Source organism: Pavona decussata, unplaced genomic scaffold (assembly GCF_977016875.1).
Source record: "Pavona decussata unplaced genomic scaffold, jaPavDecu1.1 SCAFFOLD_199, whole genome shotgun sequence".
Lineage (NCBI taxonomy): Eukaryota > Metazoa > Cnidaria > Anthozoa > Scleractinia > Agariciidae > Pavona > Pavona decussata.
Genome location: NW_028145607.1, coordinates 353,100 through 378,098, shown reverse-complemented (window position 1 = coordinate 378,098; position 24,999 = coordinate 353,100). Strand labels below are relative to the sequence as shown.

The window sequence follows — 24,999 nt, the reverse complement described above, 5'->3', positions numbered from 1 at the left end:
GAGCTAATGTTATTGTTTGTCAATGCGTCATTAAGTATGATCAGAATGCGACCTCCACGCTGAGTTTCCCTGTTTTCTTTTTTTTATTCCTGTTGTGGTTTGATATTTTGGAATCTCTTTGCTAGGAGCAAGTATTTTAGAAACACAAACTTAATTATTATCGACCGCATCTTCACTCGTAATAAACAAAGCGCCCAACATCAAATGCCGGTTTGCTTACAGTGAATTACAGTTACAACTCTTTTCACAGCTCCTCCTTTTCACGCTTTCTTTAGGGAATACAAATCAATGTTTTAGCTTTTTCGTGAAATAAAGTTTCATTGAACAGATGGTTTTTGATTTCCACACAGAACACGCGTCGGGAAGATGATCATGCCATGCACAAATTTAATTAAGCATAATAACTTCGTTGTTCTACGCACTGCTTGACGAAAAATATCGAAACTCGGCTTACAGTGACCAAAACACCACGTTTGAGATCTCTTTTTAAAGCTCTCAAAAGACTGTTCGTTCATTGATATAAATAACAGCTTGAAATATTTTGTGAAGAACTCAAAACCATCAAATGTCTGCAGTGATTCCACAGAGTTCCTAAAAAAATCAAGAACAAAGGAATATTCTCGCAACTTCGCGGCTCAAGGCTGCTTAATTAGGCTATTGTTCCTGTCTTTTGAATTCGCTTCAGGGTCTTCCTGCAAAGTTCTCACCTTTTCTCAACCGAGTAAAAACGAGCTAACTTGCATAATTCTTCGCGGCTGCCGAAGTGAATGCCCAAAGGAATAAATAGAGCCTTCAGGCAACAAAATCCAGCGGAGTCACCCATTTCTCAATGACACACTTAAATCGGCGTGAAGTTGTAATGAAAAATAAAATAAAATTAATTAATTAATCATTACAACTTCACACCGATTTAAGTGTGTCATTCAGAAATGTAAAAAACCGCTGGATTTTGTAGCTTGAAGGCTCGTTTTTAGTCCTTTGGGCATTCACTTCAGAGCCACCGAAAACGTGTTGAATAAGTTCGGTTTCATTCGTTTGGAAAAAGGTGAGATCTTTTGGATGAGGACCTAAAGCGACTTCAAAGGAATGGAACAATAGCGCAATTATGCGACCACGAGCGGCAGAGTTTATTATCGTATCCTTTTGTTCTTGATGTGTGAATAAACTCTGATAGAATGACTTGGGACTTTACATGCATTTAGTTTTTTTCACAAAACATTTCCAAGTTCGATATGTATTTATGAAAATAGAGCATTTTGAGAGCTTCAAAAAGAGATCTTGAACAAGGCTTTTTGGTCAATGTAGGCCGAAGTTCGATGTTTGTTTGTTGATCGGCAGTTCGAACTGCAAAGTTAATTTATGCGAAGCCGTCTTCGTCCGAAGCGTGTGTGAATTCCTGAAGGTACATGTATTATTGCAGAGAGTCCTGAACGAAATTTCATCTTGAAAACGTTTCTTTTTTATTTCTATTTTTTTTAACGAGAAGGTCGATTTGACGGCTGTAAAGTGTGGTCTGAATGAGTTTCTGTGGTCGAGATATCTCAACGACGCGCCGTCTGACAGTTCCGCAGCCGACTGCTCCTTCTCGTTTAGATTTTGAATTGTGTGGTTCCAGAAAATATCCATACCCCCCCCACGGAGGATTTTTTCAATTTGACCCCCCACCCCCCATGAATTTCCGTTCCAGAGGGTCTTGCCGGACACCCCCCACCCCCTCGGAAATTCCTCGATTTTGCCACATGGTCCCCATACCCCCTGGAAATTTCCATAAACGAATAAATGCAAAAATTAAGTTATTTCTTTTTATTCTATCACCTTGCTCCTTTTATAAATCTCCAGCCGTTAAGTGTTCACGTAGATTTTAAAAAACGTATTAATCACAGAATAAATATTTTATCACGGTAAACTTTTAAATATGAACATTTAACTTGCCCTCATCACATTCGAAAGTAATTTTTATCGTGCATTGAAAATAATTATATGGAAAAAAACATATTTGTTAGATTCAGAATAAACTTGTTGGGCTATGAGGCGTCAGAGCTGTGTGATAAACTTTCAGAATTTTCCCTTAAATGAACACGGAAAAGTCTAGACAATATGCAAATAGGACCTGTTAATATTGAAGTGTTAATTAACAAGCAAACGAAGCCTAAAATGTATCTCATAAAAGCTCATCACTAGATTCAATCATTAAAGGAGACTTTCACTCACAAATAAAAAAAAGACTGAAGGTAAGGCGTTTAAACAATTTCCAGATGTTTTACACGGTTGACTTTTCAATTTATGCATTGTCAACACAACATATCAAATTACTCTACCCGCGCGCTAACTCACCTCACGCGGTCTGTCAAATTCAAACCATGTGTCGCACGAGTGATCACAAAGTATTTTGAGATTTCATAGAGCAAAGGCTTTTTACGCGTACACCCGCAAAGGTTTTGCGATTTTTTTTTTTAAGCGGAATGATTTATTGGAAATAAATAATTCTACAGAAGGCCTAGACAGCTACCCTAATTAGCGCCACGTTTGGCCCGTTAAATACGGAAATGTCGCGCCTTTTTACTGTCGCAGAATAAAAAACTTTGTTTATCGATAGTAATCTTCCGCTATCGTTCGTGTGAAAAGCTGATTCAAACTTTGGAATTTGACACGCAAACATGCAACGTTTGATGATAAGCCAATTACTGAATTAGAACATGTTTTTTCTTCGCGTACATGTATTTCCGCTTTGATACAAGTAACAGTCGCTCTATTTTTTTCACACACTTTCACTAGGGAGCCTGTTTGCAGGCACGTCATTTGAATAACGCTAGGAAAAAGGTATAATTACTTTTATTGAATTTTGCGGGAATGAACAGTGAACGAAAGTGCACTTTACCTCGCTTCACATCTAATGCGAGGGGACTGGGGACAACTTTGTGGTCGGCCATTTTGTTTGTTTGTAATCCATATCGAACCAATATCTGCAACATGCTGCTCAGAAGCGCTGTCTTCCATATCCGAAGTCGAAACAATAATGGAAAAATATGAAAAGGAATCATTCATTATTTCTGCTTGTCAAAGTTTCAACTGTTTTGGCAATCGAATAAGCACGTAAGTATTTTTCGATTTGCACATTTTCAAAACGATTTCGAACCCCCTGGAAAGTAAAATGTTCGTGTAACCCCCTAACCCCTCGGAAATTTAGCGCTTTCAGACCCCCCTCCCCCTCGGAATTTCTGTGATCCTCCGTGGGGGGGGTATGGATATTTTCTGGAACCACACATTATTGAAGTTATTCCCTACAAAGTAAAAAAGTTGTTTGGTGAATTTCACTCTCTTCTTTAAATAAATGAGGCCTGGATTTTTTATATTACTGCAAACGATGAGCATCCTGAGTTCTTGATATTAACAGCCGTGTTTACGTTTGATATTCGAGATCGTTCCGATAAGCGCGTGCTTGATCATAAGCTTAAAATAAACTTTAAAAGTTTAGAGATTATCAAAGAAAAGTTGCAGTCCGACAGCTTTAAAAAGTTTTTTTTTGTGAATCGAACTGAGCTATTGTTCGTTCTCAGATGATAAACAAAAGGAAATTGTCACACATTTCCTCAAAGGGCCTTCCGATTTCTATAGTTGTCTTACATTCCCGAGTGACATCCGACGTGAACACCGATGAATCGGCAATGAGTCTAAACAATAGCATGAATATATGAATACTTAACGACCCACAAAACGTGGGTACACACTTAAATCGACGTGAAGTTGTCATGATTGCCTTCTGGTCGTTCTTGCGATTGAAAATAAAAACCATCACGATCTAGTTACTAGGTTTCTGGAGTGTTTATAATTAAACAATTGTTCCACTCATACTTATTGGACATAACATAATTATTCAATGCACATGTACATGTACAGCTGTAACAGTGTTCCAGATAAGAGAGAGGTCTCTGGTCAAAACCCCAAGAAAGCTGGCTTCCTGACCTGGAAATAGGGATGGTAAACTTAAGAAGATTTGGAGAGAACTTGAGGCCCAATTGACTCCTTGGCTTTGAAACTTACCTGCAACACCACATGTAGCATACTTGTACTAGATAATTATTTTTATCAAATGCATATCCAATGCATGTTTGTGGAGAATTTTGTTATTGCGCAGCTCCCCCCCCCCCCCCCTGCCCCCTTAGGAATTTCCGATGACCTTCCATGAGGTAGGTATGGATTTTTGTTCTGGAAGTTCTCCACATTTAATACATGTACAGTATACACTTCAACATAAAGCAGCAGTTGCAAGTAATTTGTGTTGAGCTCTGCATCTCTGGTTTTTCTGCCTGATGAATAATTACTATTTTGGGTGATGAAATGCCTTTTTAAGGACGGTGCTTACTACTGAAGTATTTTTGTGTGGTTCATGATTATGTGGGGAGAGCAGATCTTAGCAAGGGCTAATTTGAAATCCGCAAAAACAAAATTGGGGGTAACCATGCATTTTCTTAAGAGCTAATTAAGCAATAATTATTCTAAAAGAAATAAAAATACAAAGCAATGTATGGCATTTTTTTTTTTTACTTTATTTATTTATTAATATATATATATATATATATTTTTTTTCAAATTGAAGCTTTATTATCTCTAAAAGATGCATGGTTACCCTAAATTTTCTTTTGCATACCAAGGGCACTTGCCAAGTTCTGCTTCCTCCACATAGTTTTAAAACCCAAAAATATTCCTGTTGTAGTAGGCACCCTAAGCAGTAACAAAAGTAGGCAGTGTCCCTTTTCAAGCAAATACTGTACGAAACAATGATCAACCGACTTAAAGAATATCTGAGAGCACATTACCTCTGTAAACTCATTCTTCAAGTACCGAATGGTTAATGAGCTTTTACCGACTCCGCCACTCCCTACAACACAAAGGCGAAACATGACTCTGGTTTGCTAATGGTTGAACGTCTCAATCACTTTTCCATCCACAGCAACGAAGAATCAGTGCTGAAAGTAAAAATATATATACATATTTACAGTTAGGTCAAGGTTTGAAGCCACATGTTGCAACTGATCTGTGTCTAAGTTGTTCCAGCACAAAAGTGATGTGAGTCTTCACAGCATGCTTTTAGACAGAAGGGAGTAAGTCCTTGGAGAAATTAATGGAAATGGACCTACCCTGTAAGCCGTGAAATAATAATATTATTACATGTAGCTTATTCAGTTGGTGAGCAAATTGCCCTCAGGACCAGTATTCCTCCATTAATACAGTTGTAATAATTATTGCATGGATCAAGAGAGACATGTGTGTAACAAATTGCTTGTAAGGCACAAATCACTTTGATCGAACAACTGACCTACATGTAACAATTGAAGGTCTGAGAGCATAACCGACCTATGTCGAATTTTAGCTCGGCTTTCGATTTCGCATGGATTTGTCTGAATTTTGGCTCTCCCTGGTTTGGAAAAACATTTCGCAGTTTTACAATCGTGGACAAAACTCTTTAACAAAACCAAACACGAACAGAACAAAAACCACTTGCTTACTTCTCCCTCCCACCCCCTCCCCCTATGCAATGACAACCGAACACAGACAGCCAAAAAACCACTCACTTACTGTTTCTCCCTTCACAATTCTAACACAGTTACTTCTCCCTCCCCCCCTCCTCCTTATGCAATGTTGATGTGGGAAGCGATGCTTGCCAGGAAACTGTTCGTGACCCAAAAGACAACATTGAGTCAGGGGGAGGGGGAGGGGGATTTGGTAGTGTGCTTGTTCAGAAGTGAACGCGCTTGGAAGGCCAATTTTTTTATAGGTTTTGTCCACGTCAGACTCGTTTTCCAAATTATCGGTAGGCTAAAAGTTTTCACTGTCCACGAGCCGTGTCTAGTCGCACCAGTTGTTGTTGCTATAAGTAACGTTTGAGATGATATCATGGTTTGCTTTTGCGGGTTGTAACAAGCCCAAAATAGATCAAGGCAGTCGGGATAAACAACTTGCGTATCGTACTGGCTAGTTGGTTTCGCTTTTGTTTGGTGAAGTTTGTAAACGCACGACATCTATGGATCTTTTGAAAAGTTATGAAATTGACGAATGCAGTTCACAGGAACTGGTGGAAATGTTGTCCAAAGAATCCCTCCTTGGTAGTGATGACTGTGCCGTGGCGAATTTTTCAATTCGATTATCAAATCCCGCGGGAGCATCAGAGACAAATCCCGCCATGTGCAAGGTGTTTTGCAAGCCTTAGTTGTGGTTTGCCAGGCTTGAAATTCGGTATGTAACGATTAACTTTACAATTTCAAGGCAATGATTCAATAAAAGTACGATTAACATAGATTTTCAACGGTTAACACCGACTGCTCGTGAAAAGAATAGATAGTCTTTACCTTATAATAGAACTGCCGTTAATCATTGTTAATCGTTGAAATGGCTACATGTCTTCCTGTTAATCGTGTAGAATGCTGGTATTTTGCGTTATCAAGAGTGATATGTCGACAAACAGGACAAAGCTGGATTTTACGCCAGGAAATGGACACATTTTCTCTTGGAGAATGTAACTGTTTACATTTCGGACATTCCTGTCACGTACGTAGTAGTTTGTAACAGAATCAAATAAAAGCGTGACAGCGCTCCCGCGAAAAACACCGCTTTCGTGTGCCGTGTTTCAAAGACAACGAGTGTATATTGAATACAAGTATTTAATCCTCAGTGCATTGTCCTTTTGGTCAACCAGTGTCTATAATGTTACCGATATATCTTTACAAGATGGTAAAATTTCTCAATGGCATTAATACGAAACACAAAGCGGCGTGAACAAATACTGGACAATGGTTTTCAATCGAATTGCAGTTCACATGCAAAAGTTTGGACAAATCTGAGCTACATCAAAAAACGGGCTGAAATTCGACTTAGGTCGGTTATGCTCCCAGCCCTTCAATTGATCAATCATATTTCTATTTCAAGTGGTTAGAAATTTGTAAGAACAAAATTTCTTGTAGCACACCCAGGATTTAATAATAATTATATAGCATTAAATGCGTTCAATGTAAAAAGCATGCACTTTTAATTGCGTTTGAAGTCGAAATTGTATGGGACAATCAACAAATGGATCTTGGGATGCGTATCTGGCATCCCCTGCAGATTTTGCAGGGGTGGGTGACGTAATCACCAACTTGGCAGAGAGAGAGCCTGGGATTGAGATCATCCAACACACTCCCTAATCTTTGTTTATTAGTAGTTATTATTATTATTATTATAATTATTATCATCATTATTATTATTATTATTATTATAAAATATTATTATATTATTATTATTATTATTACCATCATCATTATCATTGTTGTTGTTGTTGTCATATTAAATTTCCTGACAACTATTATGGCGGTTTGATAGCGATGTGATCAACCAAAAACATGCTTCTGGATAAAAGTGTATATATGGTTCATATTCAATTTTCTTTTATTTGGGAATAGTTCTGTATAAAGATTATCAGATGAACCCAAAGCGGGCAGGATAAAAAAAAAATAAAAATAAAAATAAAATAGCAATAATAATATTGAAGAACCACTGGCTTCTGACACTGGACTGTGCACGTTAACAAACAGTTTAGTTCCGCCGGCTTCTTCGATCAAGGTGTTATATTAAGATGTAAGAGTAATTGTTCAAAATAGCGACGAATTGAACTATTAATTTTGATTGATATTCGTCGAGTGCTCGGTTGTATGCGCTCCGATAAGCGGAGTCCTGGAAAACGATTTTTGCTTCGAAATTTTGAGGTAAGATATCACTAAAAAGAGGACGCTACAGCAGAACAAAAGATGTAAGCCTTACAAATATTAAGAGGGAAACTTACAAATAATGTGATCGATATTATTATCAAGGAATTCATCAGAGCAAGACATATTATAAGAAGCTAAGTCTGATCGATCGATCGTTTAAGATAAGAATGTACAGTTTGAAGCGCAACTGTTTCAGGGGTATTCGAGCTTCAATTGACTGCGATCTTGCGTGCACGGCGAACTTAGAGCTTTACAGAAGCTGTTCTCATTAGCATGTTTGAAAAACAACTTTGATAGATCTACAGAGGAAGTAGGGTCGTTCAACTTACATTGTACCAGTCAGTGTTCGATGGCGTGCCAAGTAAGCTCCACTCCAATTCACACTTTAAAACAACGTCGATGAAGCTAATCGACCAAGCCAACATAAAATGCAAAGAAACAGGATTTAGAGCCTTGACTAACTGTAAATTCCATTCATTGGAGCCCTCTCCACATCTCGCAACCAGTCGTCGGTAAATACTTGAAAACAACCGAGTCAGTTGTAGAAAAACACTTGACGTCATCACCAATCAAAATGCAGCTGTGCACGTGCTTAGTTTTGCGTCGCTTTGAGTCCATGTTGTCAAAGGCTCAGTGGATTAAAGAGATTTCGTAAATGAGTACGCTTCTCATTTTCTTTTCAAATTCTTTAAATACTTATTTCAATCCACAAGTGTTCCTGGGTTTTAATGAGCAACTTCTGTTGTTGTACTCCTCGATTCAAAATAGATTGAGTTTGTTATTTTTCTTGTTATTTTCGACCAGGTGTTTCATTGATAAAGCAATTGTTGTTTGGGCGGAATTTTTATCGGACCATCATTTCAGTGCGAACTGTCCGTAAATAAGCAATTAAACCTCGCGAAAAAGACGAAATAGATTTAGTGCTTGTACGTGTAATTAGCCAAGTGTTTTACAAGTAGGTTTTCCACAAAGTTATGAAAATCATTTTAAAACAAAAGAGACTCCAATTCATGATCAAAGGGGACACACATCTCTTGGCCCAGCACACGAGTCAGACCCAGCACCACGTATTAAACATTGGTTTTGAGGGCAAATTGATCGGGGCAATTTTTTTTCTCTAAAAGCATGTAAATATATGGAAATTTTAGCTGCTTAAAACCTCACAGCGTAAATTCCACCCGAATTTTATCGAATTTTGACAGGCCAAAATGCCTCTTTTTGTAAAAAATATTTTTTCCCCAAAATAAATTTTTCTTGAAATAGAGAGAATTGATTGGGCTATAATAGCCATAAACGATTTTTTAAAACTCCATGGAAACCAATCGCAATATGCAAATTCTCTTGAAGCTATTCGGTTACTGATGGCAAGATCGAGACAGCTGAAGACAGTACAGTTCACTGACATTGTATTATGTCTATAACGGTCTTATTGTCAATATTTTTGATCAGATAAATGACATAACTGATTAGCTTTAAATTTCGGCAGTCTGTTCACTTTGAGTGGAGCCACAGAGATGAATAAAACTTTGAGTAAAATCCCATACATATCCCCCCAGCAATTGCAAGATAGCACCAGAAACCGTGAAAACGGCCATGTCTTGTGACCGTGACATGACCCAGTACATTGGAGTGGTAAATTGTGAATATTTTCTCTAAAAACTTACCCCGGCGATGCTCCAATATGTTCTTTACTGTTTTCCCTGGTTTCAGGCCGCCTTGAAGCGAATCTAGCGAGTTTAATATTATGTTTGCTCATTTTCCACCAACGTGAACGTGGGGTGTCATAGAATTTTCTGGCCTGCCGGTGAAAAGGCCACTGGGAAGCGTTGCGGGTGGCACAAAGGCGTCCAGGTCACGTCGCGAGAACAAGTTAAAAATAATCAAACTAGACAGTGCATGTGTATATATGTAAATATTATGGCTTTTCCGTTAATTGATTTTAGTATTCTGACTATTTATAGTCTGCATACTACTATATTTATTTTACATTTCCCCAATTTTAATAGTGGCTCGATTAATTGTGCATTGCAATGAGTGTGTAACAAGAAGAGTTTATTGAAAAGTATTCATTCAACTGTGGTAATAAGTCAATACGTTCTTCCATTCACCAGAGCTTCTAGAAAGTCAAATCCCAATGTCAATATCGTAAACAAGTAAATACTCTATCCTTACTGCGGTCGGTAAAAAAAGTTATTAATTTCAAATTTCTCACCCAAAACATGCTGTATGTGGTCATGAATAATTACCAACCTCAAAATAACCAGAGGGACTGATTACTACATTTCTCGAATGATCTGGCCCTAACTTGAATATTTAGCCACTTGTGAGAAAAATATATCGGCCAAATTTATTTTCAGCTGGTCAGTGCGATTGTAACTGAGGGATTTTAATCACCTAGCCAAAGAAGCCGAGAGAAATACGTGACCCGAGGGAGGCTGGTGACGAAGCACGTGAATGTCAATAAATTAGCGTGAATCGTGAACTTCGAAGGTCGTGAAATTAATCGTTGCGGTGTTTGACGCCATTTGCGCAAACACGGTCCAAAATAGGCCTTATCACGGTTTTCGACGCCATTTTGACGAATAGGCAAACAGGCTTGAAATAACAGTGTTTGTATGGAAATCCGATGTCAAATAATTTTCATAAAACATCGCTTCTAAAAAATTCATGAATTGGAAGCTTTTGGCACTAGGAAAAGGATTTTTGCAAAAAAAAATTGGAGGGATGTAGCATTGCCAGAAATCGTTCAGTCGTGTTTTGAACTTTCCAGAAGCGATCTTTTATGAAAATGATTTGACGTCGGATCAGTCCATACAAACACTATTATTTCGAGCCTGTTTGCCTACTCGTCAAAATGGCGTCGAAAACCGTAGATAAGGCCTATTTGGGTAGGAAATCAGATGGGTCACGAAATTAATGACCATGGAGATGACATCGATTCCGTGTAGTACCCAATTTTTGCAGAGAAAAAAAAATCGTTTTGGGCGGGGAGGGATGCTCAATTGCATTTTACTGATAGAGCTGATCACAATTGCCATTTTCTCTTGCATATTCACGTTACGTACAGTCCAGGTTTCAAGTGACGGGGATGATCGAATGGGGGAAGAAATCAACACCCAAAAAAATCCCTGGACCAAAAATTAACCCAAAAAAATCCAATGAAAATTTCCGAAAGCATTACTTAATATAAGACGAAAAATAAAAACATTAGAAATCGAATGCTTGCGTTTACGGTTTATTCATCATTCCATCTGAAGTTATCTTTTTCGCATCTGGTAGTCATTCTTACAACACTTGAGACACCCAAGACACCCAATAGTAAAAAAACCGCAAAACAAGTTTGGTTGTACTTTATCCGTAGAACTACCAGCCAGGATACTCGGGCACTACCATGAATCTTCAGATTATTTGGAGTACCTCCCCAAAATCCCTACTTAAATCAAGCCACCCAAAAAATACTTGCCAAATTCTCCTACCCAAAAAAATCCTGGAATCAAAAATTTCAAACCCAAAAAAATCCTTCGATCATCCCCTTCACTTGAAATCCCGAGTTTCCCCCGCCCTGGGTGCAAGAGTACGAGATAAGATACGACTTTCAAATTTCAAACCAATCAAGTTACACCTGGGTATAGTTCTTGCATTGCCCAGTCACTGGGTAATCAGCAAACGTGATAAAGTGTACGAGGTAACCCGGCACAACCCTTTTGTATGGAAAAGTGGTGTTGGCCTACGCATATAAACTAGAAAAAAGCCAAGACTCTTGCTGTATACACTTCCATTCATGTACTAAATTGCATTGCTTGTTTCAATTTTCACTTAGCTCTTACAGAAATGAAAGAAAATTTTAATGTAATTATAAATTTCATGTACACTCACTGACGAAATAATAATAAAGGTTTGGTTTACAGAAAGCTTTTCCTTATGAAGGTTAGTTTTGTCTAACCAAGATATTTGTATCTAATAAAAAGTACTAGCCGATAAATTACCCTTTCATCTTTCGAGAAGCTTGTTACCCCATCCCGAGAAGGTACTGTTTAAAGAAACAATATCATACTAGATTTTCGGTTGGAAATTTCAGAAACTTTCCCTGTCAAATAAAAAGAGCTATGAAAAGGTTTTTCGTTCCATCTAGGCGAATGAGAACCTCGTTTTCAGTTTAAAACTTGCAATGTCATTGGTAGATCAAAACAGCCTTCCTGATGGCTCAATAATGGCACGAAAAGATCACAAATACTGGAAAGTTCTTAATAAAAATAACATAGTGATACCTTGCTTCTAAGGTGTATTTCCTATTGTCTCGGTTTACTATTTTGTGCTGATTTGAGGCCATTTAAGCGAGTTATCACTTCCTAGGTTTACGACTCCTCTACTTGGAGGTAACCTAGCTATAGGAAGTGATATCACGCTAAAATGGCCTCAAATCAGCACAAAATAGCAGGATGATTGTAATTTGGGCCGCCTGTGCATCTACAAACTAAGCGACGAACGAGAACAGGAAGAAAAAAATGCAAGCGGTAACATTTCAAAGAATTTGTTTGGACTGAGGTTCTTGCGTTTGTACTTGTATCGTTTATGAAAATTACTTCCAGCCACACTCGGGTAAAAAGCTAAGAATGAAGTAACCAAACAGTCTCGCACTGTAAATCTGTTAGTAGCTCCTGGACAGTTTCATTTTAATCTCCAATCGTATCACTCGATTTCTTGACCTCCATAAAGACCTTTTTTTCATAAGTGGTAGTCTGCGTAGCTGGCGGTTTTGTTCTCGCGGGGTCAAACGTTTTGGCGGCGGAGAGCGGACAAGCCGCGAGAGGAATGGGGAGGAGGCGCGAACGAGACTATCAGCCGGCTGTCTACATAAATGGCGGCCAATTTATTATTCTTTTTAAAATATTTTAATTGGCCCTACTAACCTCATTTTTGCTACAGGAAAGACGTGCTCGACGAAATACTAAGGTCTCTCTGCCTTCATCTACTCTTGAACACACGTACAATGTATGTCGGCCGCGGGGCATGCAAATCAAAGATTGGTCTAACCTCACGCTAGAGACGTCACCGCCCTAGTAACACTACCACAGACTGACTGCCGAACTCTCATCTTTCAAAGCGAAAGGAGAGACCACACGCAATCTCATTTTCGAGCAAAAAAATGCTACTATAGAACAATTTCGATATATTAAAATTGAGCCTGAAACAATAAACATGACTGCGAGGCTCCGGTGAATAAACCCTTATAAACTTTGCAATTCCCCACGGAGCCTCGAAGTGATGTTGGGCCATTAAATTTTTCACATGCTAACGAGGCTGGTAAGGCTGATTTCCATGAAAATAAAAAAAATAATATATTGGCCACCATTTATGAAAAATGCCTAGTTTTGTTTCAGTCTTTCTTTCTTGATTAAATCACCTTTGCTTGTTTCAGCCGCACTGATTCAGATATTTGCTAAACTGCGAGCTCTAAAACGTTATAAAGAGGTGCTATTAAATTTTAATTCTTTCTAGCATGCCGTATTCTAATATGACACTCTACACACTAAAGCACTGAACAGATTAAAACAGAACGCATGAGTTATGCAATAACGAAAATCATTTACTTTAGGAATTTACATTAGCCTGGGACTAAGTTAATTACACTATATACACAACCATTATTAGAGAAATGAGTTTCTGTTTTCATTCAAACGAGACGCATAACGTTCTACTTGAAAATTCTTTCTTAGTGGTTATTTAAAATAATGATAATAAAAAGATTATTTCCTGCCTAGGTGTTGACTACCACTAGGAAACAAGCTTCCGCATTTTTTTGTGTATTGCATTACGGAGGCCGCAGAAATGAGAGAGAACTAATAAGCAAATGTTCAAACTATGCCGGTATTTTCCGCTTTAAGAAGAAACGAAATTACGCAGTCCAAAACCAGCCTAAGGCCTGCGTCTACGTCTATTGTTCGTGTTACCTTGAAATGATTTTTTTTTTTTCAGGTGTAATAGAACATTGAAGCCAACAGATGTACGAAATACTTGACCTTAAACTAGTTGAGCTAGTCGAGTATTGAAAAGGTGATCTGACTAGCTTGTGAAATAGGGTTTATTTAGTCCTTCTTCTACTTTATTGCTTCCCCTTGTCTAGAACGTGTAGAACGGGGGGAGGGGGAGAGGGGGTTGGGGGACTGTGCCCGCGGCGACTTTGAATTAAGCTGAATAACTTTCTAAATATTCGAGCAAACACCCTGAAACTTTAGGACTTTTCCAGAATTTTATCGGGAAAAAAAAAATGGTGGGTCGGTTAGTGTTCATAGACTCTGATGTTACCACGGCGACCAATTGACAAACAGTGTTTTCAGAAAATTGAAAATCCCTTTTTAAAATTAAGAAAAATCACTTCTATTCCAGTATTTTTTTTAGCTCATAATGGTGCATGTTTCTGTGTTGGCCGGGTTTCGAGTTTTATCACGTTTCACGGAGAGCAACAAGTCTTTTCGCTTTCATTCTGACCATCCATTTCCGTTCCATGGCTTCAAAATTATATTTTTACAACAAATTAATTGGTAAACAAAAACTTCTCTCATGTACCGGTTAATTGTGATTGCTAGTAAAGACTCAAATAGAGCCTGAGTAATGGCAGGTAACATTTCTCTAAGAATAAAACAACTATACGTTTTACGGCAAAAATGTGGCAATTTGCAGCTCCAAATATATTTCTTTTTTTTTTTCCAATTGTTATCTTGCAGTCTATTTTCAGAAACCGTAACTAAGAGATGCGATATTTCCGTTCTTTTTTATAATTAGATAAATATTATACAAAACCTATTATAATTCTACACAAAGAAGTCGTTTCCTATTAAAAAAGCAAAAGTCAATGTAATGCAAGTTGCTTTGTTCGAAATTAGTTCCTGAGTGACATAAGGCCTTACTTATTGATTTATATTTTCCACAAAATAAACACGACCACAAAACACTGATCAGATTGTTTGTGTAGACTGCATCTGTTTCATTCTCTGTTTAATTAGCTTCAGAAATAATATTGTTAGAGGAACAGCGAACATATTGCTTGTGATAAAACTGACCTGCAATCCTATTGTTGGCCTGAGCTAAATTCTCATTAAATAAGAAAGCCGTTTTATCGTTTAGGGTCATTTAAAGATTAGTGTTGAAACAGTGCTGTACTGCGTGGTAAGTATCCAATATCACTTTGTAACTATGAACGGTAAAAAGTTGTACATTATATAGATGTCTGATATTACAAGAAAAAAACTTTTATGTTTCTTTGATGGTTAGGTTGTACTTAAATCATAAGCAGAGGTCGTTGGTAATGAGCATTTTCATTATTGTAATATACTCAGTAAAGCCAGAAAGGACGCGCTTCTATCATGGCACTCTTAGTGGTATAACTTTGCAAATTAGCAATAAAAAGAAAAAAACAAAACAAAAACAAAACAAAACAAAACAAAACAACGATCAATAAATGGTGTAAATTTCAAATTGATCGGCATCGCAGAAGACTATCAATTAGCCGGATGAAAAAGTATGAAGTGGTCCCTCAAAAACTCTAGTAAAACACCTTCTCCCTTCAAATGCCCAAGTTGCTGAATGCAGCAGTTGTGTAGTTTAGCTCTCTCTTAAGATCGGACGACAAATATTTCTTTTCGTCTTTCAACAGCTCAGAATGGATTTAAAGTTGGTCATATTGTTTCTGGTTGGTGGAGCTGTCACTGTACTGGGGAAGTCAGTCAATGAAGGTGAAAAACGAACTAACATTTTAAATTTCAATTCTAATGTAGAGTTAGTCATTTCATTTACAAATGCTCGTCCAGCGGTCAAGGCGAGTCTACAACAGAGTTATTCCTTCCATCATAATCATCATCATCACCATCATCATCGTCATCATCATTTTTTTAAGTTCTTTTCCGTAGAAGACTACCCGCATACAGCGAAAGCTAATCGAGCCTGTAAAATGAAGCAAAAATAATGTCTGCATGCAAAATAAATTTTAGTGTAATTGGATTTCCTTGTTCCATCTGTTTATACCTTGATTTCGTCATTGCGTCCTTCGCTTTCTCTTCACTGTTTCGTGGAATTGCAATGTATCTTCATTGTACTAGGCTGCAAGCGCTATAATTATGTAGCCAATTAAGGATTTTTCAACCATCGTCTTTATTTTTCTATATTTTTCTGTTTACAACAGCTGAACAACAGCTGTGTAAGTGAGCTCTGATTATTACAATAAGCCTTTTCAGGATCTGTTTATTAGAAATTACACACCTACCTTTTATAGATAAACAATTGTACACCATGTTGGTGTACAGGAACAATAGGATTTATCTCCTCTGGGCCCAGTTGTTCAAAGCCCGATTAAGCTAATCCTGGGTTAACGTGAAGTTTGATTTGAGTTGAATTAGGGACTGATCGTTTATTACGTCCTAGGAGGGGGGGGGGGGGTTGTTTTTGAGGGGGGTAACTTTTTTAAAAGAGCTCTTTTTGGGGGGGTAATTTTTTACCTTGTACGAAAAAAGAGGGGGGTAAAATTTTAAGGCATACAAAAGGTACCAACTAAATGTATTTAGCAATTATTCTTCTCATCAATCATAGAGTTGGTAAAATCGACTAGAAACTTCTCCATATCGCTACTATACTTCATAGCGACAAAGATCTTGCACGTAACAGGTTGAGTAATGACATAGACAGGCAAACTGTGTATTCCATCAAGCAGTTTATCTCTGAAGGCTTGTTTATCTGGGCAAAAAAATTGACTAGGAAACAAATAGAGATGGTAGGCTTCTTCAAAATCTATATATCCACATCCATACATTAATTGCAAATGCTCCTCTTCTGCTCTCAAACCCCGTGGTGGTTTGACCGTCTGTGTACCTTCTTTTGACGACTGAAGAATAGACTCCAGCAATAACAAAACATCGTTATTAATAAGACATTGAAAGAGATGATCTAAGGTACGTGAATTACCTTACTTACCTTAAGTAAGTACCTTAAGTAAGTTCAAGGTACCTAGAAGTTAATTAATTGTACCCAGGAACTTCTCAACAATTCAACCACCAGGCCAACCATGGGGGGGGGGGGGGGTAAAATTTTCAAACTGTCATTGCAGTGGGGGGTAAAACTTTTGTTTGAAAGATCTTGGGGGGGGGGGGGGGGGGTAAAATTTTCATACACTCGATTTTTTAGAAAAACACCGACCCTCGCTAGGACGTAATAAACGATCGGTCCCTTACTCATCAGCAATTATTTTCCCAAAAGACTGTTCATCAGTTTTGACGTAGAGTTTTCTTTACCTTTAGCTTATTATCAGCTTTTAAAATCACTTTTTTCGGGGATTAGAGTTTATCGGCTTTCGAACAAACCGCTCCTGGGTGATAACTTTCATTTCTATGCAAATTATGTGAACAAATTTTCTTTTGTTTTGTACACCAAAACGGCGGCAGTGCAAACCACCTATAGTCTCTCCTTGGCGCGAAAATATGCTTAGAGATTTGTCCGCGGACAAAATTATCTGTTCCGAAAAGCGAACAGTCTTATAGGAAAACTGTGAGCTTCGAGGAACAGATAATATCCAAGGACATATAACCGAGCATATTTTTATAGTCAAATGGAGGCTGTTGTGTTTATTATCCTTCAAATTGTTTTTCGCAACATGCGGGATCTGCCAGTCTTTATATGTCAATCACGTGGTAGTTGTCAATTGGCTTCCAAAATCCCCACCTCTTTCTATATTCAGATTTCGCTTCAGTCGAAAGGATCTGTTTTGGGAAAGAGTACAACATTTGAAAGAAAAACAACCTGTTTTAATTCCATTAAAGACAAACTAGTGGCAGATGAGATTACAAGGAATCTGTAACTACCTTTCAAGAACACTGCGTATCATATCATATCATAGTTGTTAAGCTTTGTATTTCGTATAATGTGACGTTAGCTCCTGGATAGTTCGGCCACATCACACAAACTAAATGAGTAGAAATTATCGCAAATTCATTCAGAAAACGCGAGTGTAATTTTTAAATCCCGTAAGAAAATTCCCAGAATTACCAAATTTCTGGGAAAAAGGACAACAGGTTGTCGATATATTTGATTCTGTACCGGAAAAATAAATTTTGGTTGAATAGATCGCGCCCTTTAAATTTGGGAAACACGTCCGGTAGTAATTTTGATTTGTCGATGGAAACAATGGTCCCTTGACGGTGTTCCCAAAAAGGACACGAGGAGACCCCGCGAACAAATCTGTTTGCCTGTGGACAACTGGCCGCTGTTCCCCCCGTGCCAGGGAACTTTTGTTACCCAGCGTGCTGTTCGAACGTTCAATGTGTCCATGGCGTTCTGGCCGCGCATCTTTCGAAATTTCAGAAGCGAGCCGACTTGAAAGAAAATCTTTCTAGCAAACGTGATACGGCTTCAATCGAGTCGGAAATGCGCTGGAAGGATAGGTATTCATCTCTACTTTGATTCTATGAAGGAATTGGGACACCAGAGATGATTTCAACGGATTTATTCCGTTTCACGCTTCGTGCATGGCTGAAATAGAGTTCGGCCTTTCGTTACACTTAACAGTGGAAACCCGAATGACGCTAACTGGGTAAGTTGACTTTATTGACAAAACACTGTTACTTTCTACCATTTTACACAAATCCGTTGTATTCCCATACAAATCCTAATAATTCAACGGATTGAGCTTGGGCTGCCTGTGGATTCCATCAAAGCGCTTTCTTTGGAAATTTGACATTGAATGGAGCCAGCAACGAAGTCGCTCACGGTCGGTTAGGATTAAACTTGCTGCTTGCGGGTAGGAACGAGGTGCTTCTTTTCGTAGAGAATTTTTCAATCTCGGAGTATCATGGCTGTTTATTTTTCGTAGACGAATTGTTGCCTAAGCGAGCAAGCTTGACCAGGTGAACATTGAAAGTGTCATTTTCAGGCTTGAACTCTCTGTCAGTAATCATACTGAAATTTATGTTTTCTTTATTTAAATACCTATCCAGGCCAGCACGATCTCTCTCATTGAATCGCGACTGTGAAATTTGCCGTTGTGTGAGCGAGGCTCGAAGCAAAATATTTAGCAGCTCTTCTTTTGTAAACTCGTTTAATGGCTTATTGATGTCTTTCTCCTTTCGCTAGGCTGAAAGAAAATTATAAATGCTCTAGAAAATTTTTTTATCACTTTTTAACTCAAGGACTGTTGAACAGAGTGCAACTTGGTTCAAACCAAACGAAAATCTCACAATGAGCTTGTCTATTTGAACATTGTGTCAAGATAAAAGTTAGATGAGACACTAACGAACAGCTTACCGCCAAAAACGTTTACAGCGTATGAAGTTGATTTTTCGGTGTATTATGGTACCGTTTTATGGACCAGCAGGTTTATTGCTTCTTTTGTAACAAAAGCGAACCGTCCCCCCATCTTGACATTAATTGTTATTGCAAACTTGAAGCCTTGAAGTTTTGGAAATTAGGGAATACCACTTCGGAAATGTCACTCGGACGTCACGGATATGCTCAAGTTTTGGCTGGGGCATATTTAGTCATGTGACGCGTTTAGACCAATCGCGTGCTAGGGAAATTATTTGATGTATTATAACTAAAAATAGCCTTCACTAACGTGATATATCTTTTACAACATGGCGTCAGGACGCCTACCTGTCGCGCTGGTCTTCTGAAGACTGCTTAGAAGCTTTTATCTAACAGCCCACACTTTTAATAAGAATGGCCACGGATTTTTGGCCTCGCGCACGGAATAATAAATCAATCAATCAATCAATCAATCAATCAATCAATCAATCAATCAATCAATCAATCAATCAATCAATCAATCAATCAATTAATAAATTAATAAATAAATAAATTAATTAATTAATCTATAGAATTACTTCGAATGGCGGGTTTAACCCATGAAACCAAACGACAGTTATTCTAAAGTATTTTTTTTTTGTAACCCCAGAAAAAAATTGTCGCACAAAGGCTTGAACTTGAAAGGAGAAGGCGAAAAAAAAACCGACAAACAAAACGCAAGAAAGGCTTTAATTCTGCAATTTACGATAAGCTTAACATATGTCCTCTTCAACAATTTCAGGAGGAAGCTGTGATGTGTACTCTCCATACCGGTTTGAATGTGGGTGGCTTGGAATCGATGAACCTACCTGTCTGAAGAGAGGCTGTTGCTGGGATAACACTGACAAATCAGCAAAATTTTGCTTCGTTAAGAAAGGCAAAAGTAAGATATAATAAAGGTAGATTTAAAATACTATTTTACAAGGCTAAAAAAGGTTTTAAAAAAATATGAAACCGAATGTTTTCCACTAATTAACTCATCTAATGTCTTCCCTGAAGGTGACTTAAGGGGAAGTATCACGCGAATTTGATATCATTTCAAAACCCAATAATGTTTTATGTCAACAGAAACAAAAACGTTGTCTAGTCTTGTTATAAATTATCACCCCAGTGCAATAAAACTGTCGATTAGTGCCTCTAGCCAGAGACATAGTAGGTGGGAATGGATTGAGACTTGAAAAGTGTTAGGCTAACGTTTTTCAAGTTCTAGCATTTTTGTTTCCAAAATGCACTAGAACAGATAACGAGTTGTTCCTTTCAAGAATCTTTGCTCTCGTTGTTCTAAAATTATTTTGTAGCTAAGTAAAGGTCTTATTTCACCATTTTTAACTAAACGGAGTCAAAAACCCCATGAGACTTCTCCTTTAATTAGTCCAAAATGTTCGGTTTCTTTTTCTTTTAAACTTATACAGCCTCGTAAAATCTTAAGCTTATATTATGGACAATCATAGATTTAATTACAGTCGAACCTCCACTAACGGCCACCTCTCCACAACGGCCACCTCTCTACAACGGCCACTTTTTTTTGTCCCGGCGGACAGTCCATACATAACCTCTTGTTTAAACCTCTCTACAACGGCAACGGCCACTAAAGTGCGTCCCCAACTACCAAAATGACCTCTCGACAACGGCCAGCACAGCTCTTTTTTGTAAAAACCTTTTTTATAAGTTGATGCAGTAATCGACATTTGTCTTCGGAACATAACGTTTCTGTATCTATTTTAATGATATACGTATTTTGATTGTGTTCCATTTATATGCTGCAGTAAGCATAAATTGTCTACAATAATACAGCGAATGTTGCGAACCTTGCTCGTTTCGTCTTGTTAACATTTTGATTCGAAATATTATTTACGTTTTATTATTTATTTTATCCGTATATCTTATTCAAGATTGGATTGCCATTATAGGCTATGTACAGTAAGCATGAACTTGGCACAATAAACATGTTGTACTTCCCGAAAAAAAAAAGGTGTCATATTACACCCTTACCTCCCCACAACGGCCACCTCTCCACAACGGCCACTTTCTTCTGTCCCCGAGGTGGCCGTTGTGGAGAGGTTCAACTGTGCCTATTCCCTTCAAATGTAGGCCATGTTTTCTGTCAAATGAACACCTACTGATTTAACTTCGTAAGCGAAAAGCCTTCAAAATATTTGAACGATCGAGTGAAATTCGTAATTCATAAATACCGGGCACCGCCTTGTAAAATGAACCCTCACGCGCACCAAAAACACACACAAACAAAAAACGTTTTTCAAAAGGTGTCCCTAAAACTAACACACTTTAAAGAAGTTTTAATTTAAGGTAATATAACGAGTATTCCTTATATTTATTTAAATTGATACTTAAACCCGAAATTCTTTAGGGATCCAAAATTTTACTATTACTAACAGTATCTTCTTTGTGTTGTTGTTGTTTTTTTTTTTTAAGAAGGAGCAAGGAGATTTTGCCCGTGACGAGTTTGAACGTGAAAGGCTTTTTTGATATTTGCGTAAGCGCCAAGAAACTTTAGAAATTTTTAGAAAATTTATCTGGTAAATTTTGGTGTCTTTGGTTAGTGTTCGTTGACCTTTTAGCTACCATGGTAACCAATTTTTGACAGGCGTTTTTTCCAGACAATGGAAAAGACCCTTTTAAAATGAAGAAAAATTACTTTCCTTTCACAAAATTTTGTGTTTTTTAGCTCATATTAGTGTTCCTTTATTATTGGTTTTGATTATTTTTTGCTTAATTTCGGCACAGTAACAACATCAGCTACAAAACAGATTTTAAAACATAAAACGGACCAGACTCGTTTGCCGTGTAGGAATACGAGGAGGACATCAACAAACTTATCTCGTATTTAAACTTCTTAAGAGACGTAGTTGCTCTGACGTTGTCTGGAAGGCTTTTCCACAAACAAGCTCCACCTTCCTAGGTTTTGCTGAATTTTCTGGGTACTTCTAATTCTATGGCATATCTCTTTCCGTCTCAGATCTTCCAGAAGGGCTTTGCCCAGTTGCCCCTTCAGAGCGCGTGGAATGTGGTTATGCTGGAATAAAAAAAGAACAATGTCTGGCTAAATCCTGCTGTTGGGATCCTACAGTACCTGACACCAAGTGGTGTTTTAAACAACCCGGTGAGTTCCTTTTTAGCACCCCTGGAGAACATACTGGGCAAACCACTTTCCAATGCAACAAATGAAAATGTTCAGTGGCTTCTTTTCAAACATTCCATATACAGACTAAAATGTTAGGCACACCTAGCAAACCTTACATAGGAGCATCACAAGGGGCTGCATAATTAAATATCAACGACGCTGGGCGTTATATTACGCCTCATGCAGCTCATCTCTGTTCTCTGCCACAGCCTAAGATAACTGGTTTGCTCAGTCTCCCTCCATCAACTGTGAAAATTGGTACCGATTAATATCTAGAACTAACAAAACCCTCCAATAAAAACAAGATAGTGCGGATAAGGGCAATCACTTAATGGTTTTATACCAAGTCTCCCGCCATGGGAGTAGAAATATCCGACACTCGAATTCGTGGAAGGTAGCAGTTGTGCTCTACTGATGTCTCTCCCTCTATTCACTGTATAAATGGGTGCCGAATGACCTCTACATAAAACAGAAATGTAGAATTGTAAATGGTTTGAACCCAGGAGTCATGTCATTAGTACGTAAATCCTGATCATCTGGGTGAGTGTAGTCCTGAGAAGGGAACGTCAGTAGGTGGTATATATATATATGTCTCTGGTTGTTAACCTGATTGGTCAACGAAGTCGAGATCATGTTCTTGGTCTTTTGTCAGTAAGCCGTGACGTTATTGGCTGTGAAGACTGTAAAAAGTGAATGGAGCGTTTCGATCCGTCTTTTGTCAGTCAGAAAGTCCGTAGGTCTATTGCTAGTAAAATATCTATAAGCCTGATTCTAAAATGGCTACCATTTTAATATTCTTTTGTTGGTATTCAAATTAGCCCGTCTTACCTCGTTCTTAACCTCAAATATCAAAAGAATATTTTATCTTGAACGAGGCAAGAAGGGCTAATTTGAATGCAAACAAAATGATGTTAAAAGGGAAGCCATTTTGGAATAAGGTGTATTGTTTGTATGTTTCGTTGTTGTTGTCAATAAGTCGTTTGTATGATGCAGGTAGTTGTAGGCAACGGTTGAGTGGCGTTTGTTCTAAATTAGTAAACCTGCTTTCTAGAGCCAGTCATTTATAGTAATTTGTACCGTAGGTAATGCACTTGGCAGTCCCAGTCGATTCTGGGGTTCGTATGTAAATGGTGCTCAGCAATATGATTGTTGATATCACCATTTCTAGTTGCTCGTTTGTGTTCAGTTAGTCGTACGTTTAAATTTCTGCCGGTCTCACCAATATACGTGGCCTGGTGGTCGCAGCATTTTATCTTGTAAACTGCTCCCTGTCTGCGGTTCGGTTCGTCTTTGTCCTTTACTTTCGTCAGTAGTTGTCGTAAAGTGGTAATAGGTTTGTAGATAGATTTGTAGAATGTTAACGAGATGGTAATCCTGTTGGCACCATGCTACATTAAACGCTTCAAGCGCGCTTTTTTTACAATTCGCCTGTAACAAGTTCTACTTTATGAGTTTTCCCGTTTCTGACAACTGTTAATACTTTCTCTTCTGATCAGTTGAGCAACAGCCACTTGGCTGCTACATCTATCATGGCACATCAGGAACTTGCCAATATGTTTGCGAGAAGGGCAAAAGAAAAATGTACGGAATGGGGCAGTGCAAGGGACGTATATGCTGCTATTGAGAGTAAGTTTTAAATGGTCCAAATAAATAAAGTACTGGAGAAGCAAAATACAATCTTCAACTTGTGTAGTCATCACAGTTAACTGACAATCTTTGAAACCTTAGTTGTGTCACCAGCAATAGCGCTTCTGAGAGCGCTCATATAGGACGGACTTAAACTCCTGTTAAAAGTTGCCCAAGACTTCACCAAGTACTTTGAACTGTACAAGGAAAGCTGTACTATTGTTTTGGCGCTAGACAAGATCATGGAATTACGTCGTTCTTTATTATTCATAATACACCAATAGATCGAAATGGATCATCAGTTTTGGTGAAGAAAGCAACGGTTTCTGTGTCTAGTGAATGAATGAAGAAAAATAATTCAAGTACAAACGTGGCATGGGCAAGGAAAAGTAAACAAAAAGAGGAACAACAACAACAACAACAACAACAAAAAAAGCAAACAAAAGTAACAACGAAACAAAGCCACGAGACAAAGTAGACAAAAATAACTTTGAGGTCGGGTAAGGAAAAGGAAAGGGTTTTTTAACCAACATGACGAGATTTCTGGTATAAAAGTGAAACCACTCAATAAGTGGAGGGTATGAAAGTTATTTAGTGGACATCCTTCCGATACCAGACAGTTTTGTGGACTTACAACATCTTGTTTTTTGGTTACGGTCAAAATTCCAGAGAAATTTTCAGTATTTATGGTTTGTAATAAGAATGCAATCAAAAGTGCAAAAATGTTAACCTTCATAACTTTTTGGTCTTGTTTTTAGATAGAAAACCATTGCCAGCTAACGGTGGAAGAATGGATCAGAAAGACATTAACTTTAGTTTTGAATTAGGCATAAGGCTCCTTTACGAAATAGCACTGAGACATAATTAAACTGTTACTTCGAAAGACAACCTTTTTCACCTGTTAAATTATTGAGGACCTAGAGAAATAAAGGACCAGGTTTGACCCTGCTTCGAGATTACTGTGGAGAAGTAATTAAATATCAAGAGAATTAGCCTTGCATTGGGTGATCGTATCCTTAATCTCCATGCCCTCAGGGGTTGAATAAGCATTGATATTACAAGGAGAAATTTTAAGCTGATCACTGTTAGGGCTTAAACGATTAAAAACATCATAGGCCCCCATCTAGATATATATATTTATATATGAACACTCCCTATAAAGCT

General features: G+C 37.9%; 2 protein-coding genes across 5 annotated transcripts in view; one reads left to right on the top strand and one right to left on the bottom strand.

Annotated features, from left to right (window-relative positions):
• LOC146461337 (ras-like protein 1) overlaps positions 1-9,562 on the bottom strand; it is a 193,430-nt gene extending 183,868 nt beyond the window's left edge. Inside the window, exons 1-3 of one of the 4 annotated variants that reach the window (XM_085087006.1) lie at positions 9,407-9,558; positions 8,072-8,147; positions 4,818-4,967 (exon numbers count right to left, since the gene is read on the bottom strand). In XM_085087006.1, coding sequence (XP_084943132.1) covers positions 4,818-4,901 — 84 coding nt within the window. In that variant the 5' untranslated portion in view covers positions 4,902-4,967; positions 8,072-8,147; positions 9,407-9,558. Of the gene's footprint in view, positions 1-4,817; positions 4,968-8,071; positions 8,375-9,406 lie in introns of those variants that run through there. The other 3 variants (XM_085087007.1, XM_085087009.1, XM_085087005.1) reach the window with 3 other exon arrangements.
• Positions 9,563-14,865: 5,303 nt separating this feature from the next.
• Positions 14,866-24,778, top strand: LOC146461336 (uncharacterized). The gene is made up of 6 exons (XM_085087011.1): positions 14,866-14,909; positions 15,397-15,475; positions 19,810-19,950; positions 22,045-22,188; positions 23,706-23,835; positions 24,594-24,778. The coding sequence occupies exons 2-5, from the start codon at positions 15,403-15,405 to the stop codon at positions 23,831-23,833; spliced, it is 486 nt and encodes a 161-aa protein (XP_084943137.1). The 5' UTR covers positions 14,866-14,909; positions 15,397-15,402; the 3' UTR covers positions 23,834-23,835; positions 24,594-24,778.
• The last annotated feature ends 221 nt before the right edge of the window (positions 24,779-24,999 follow it).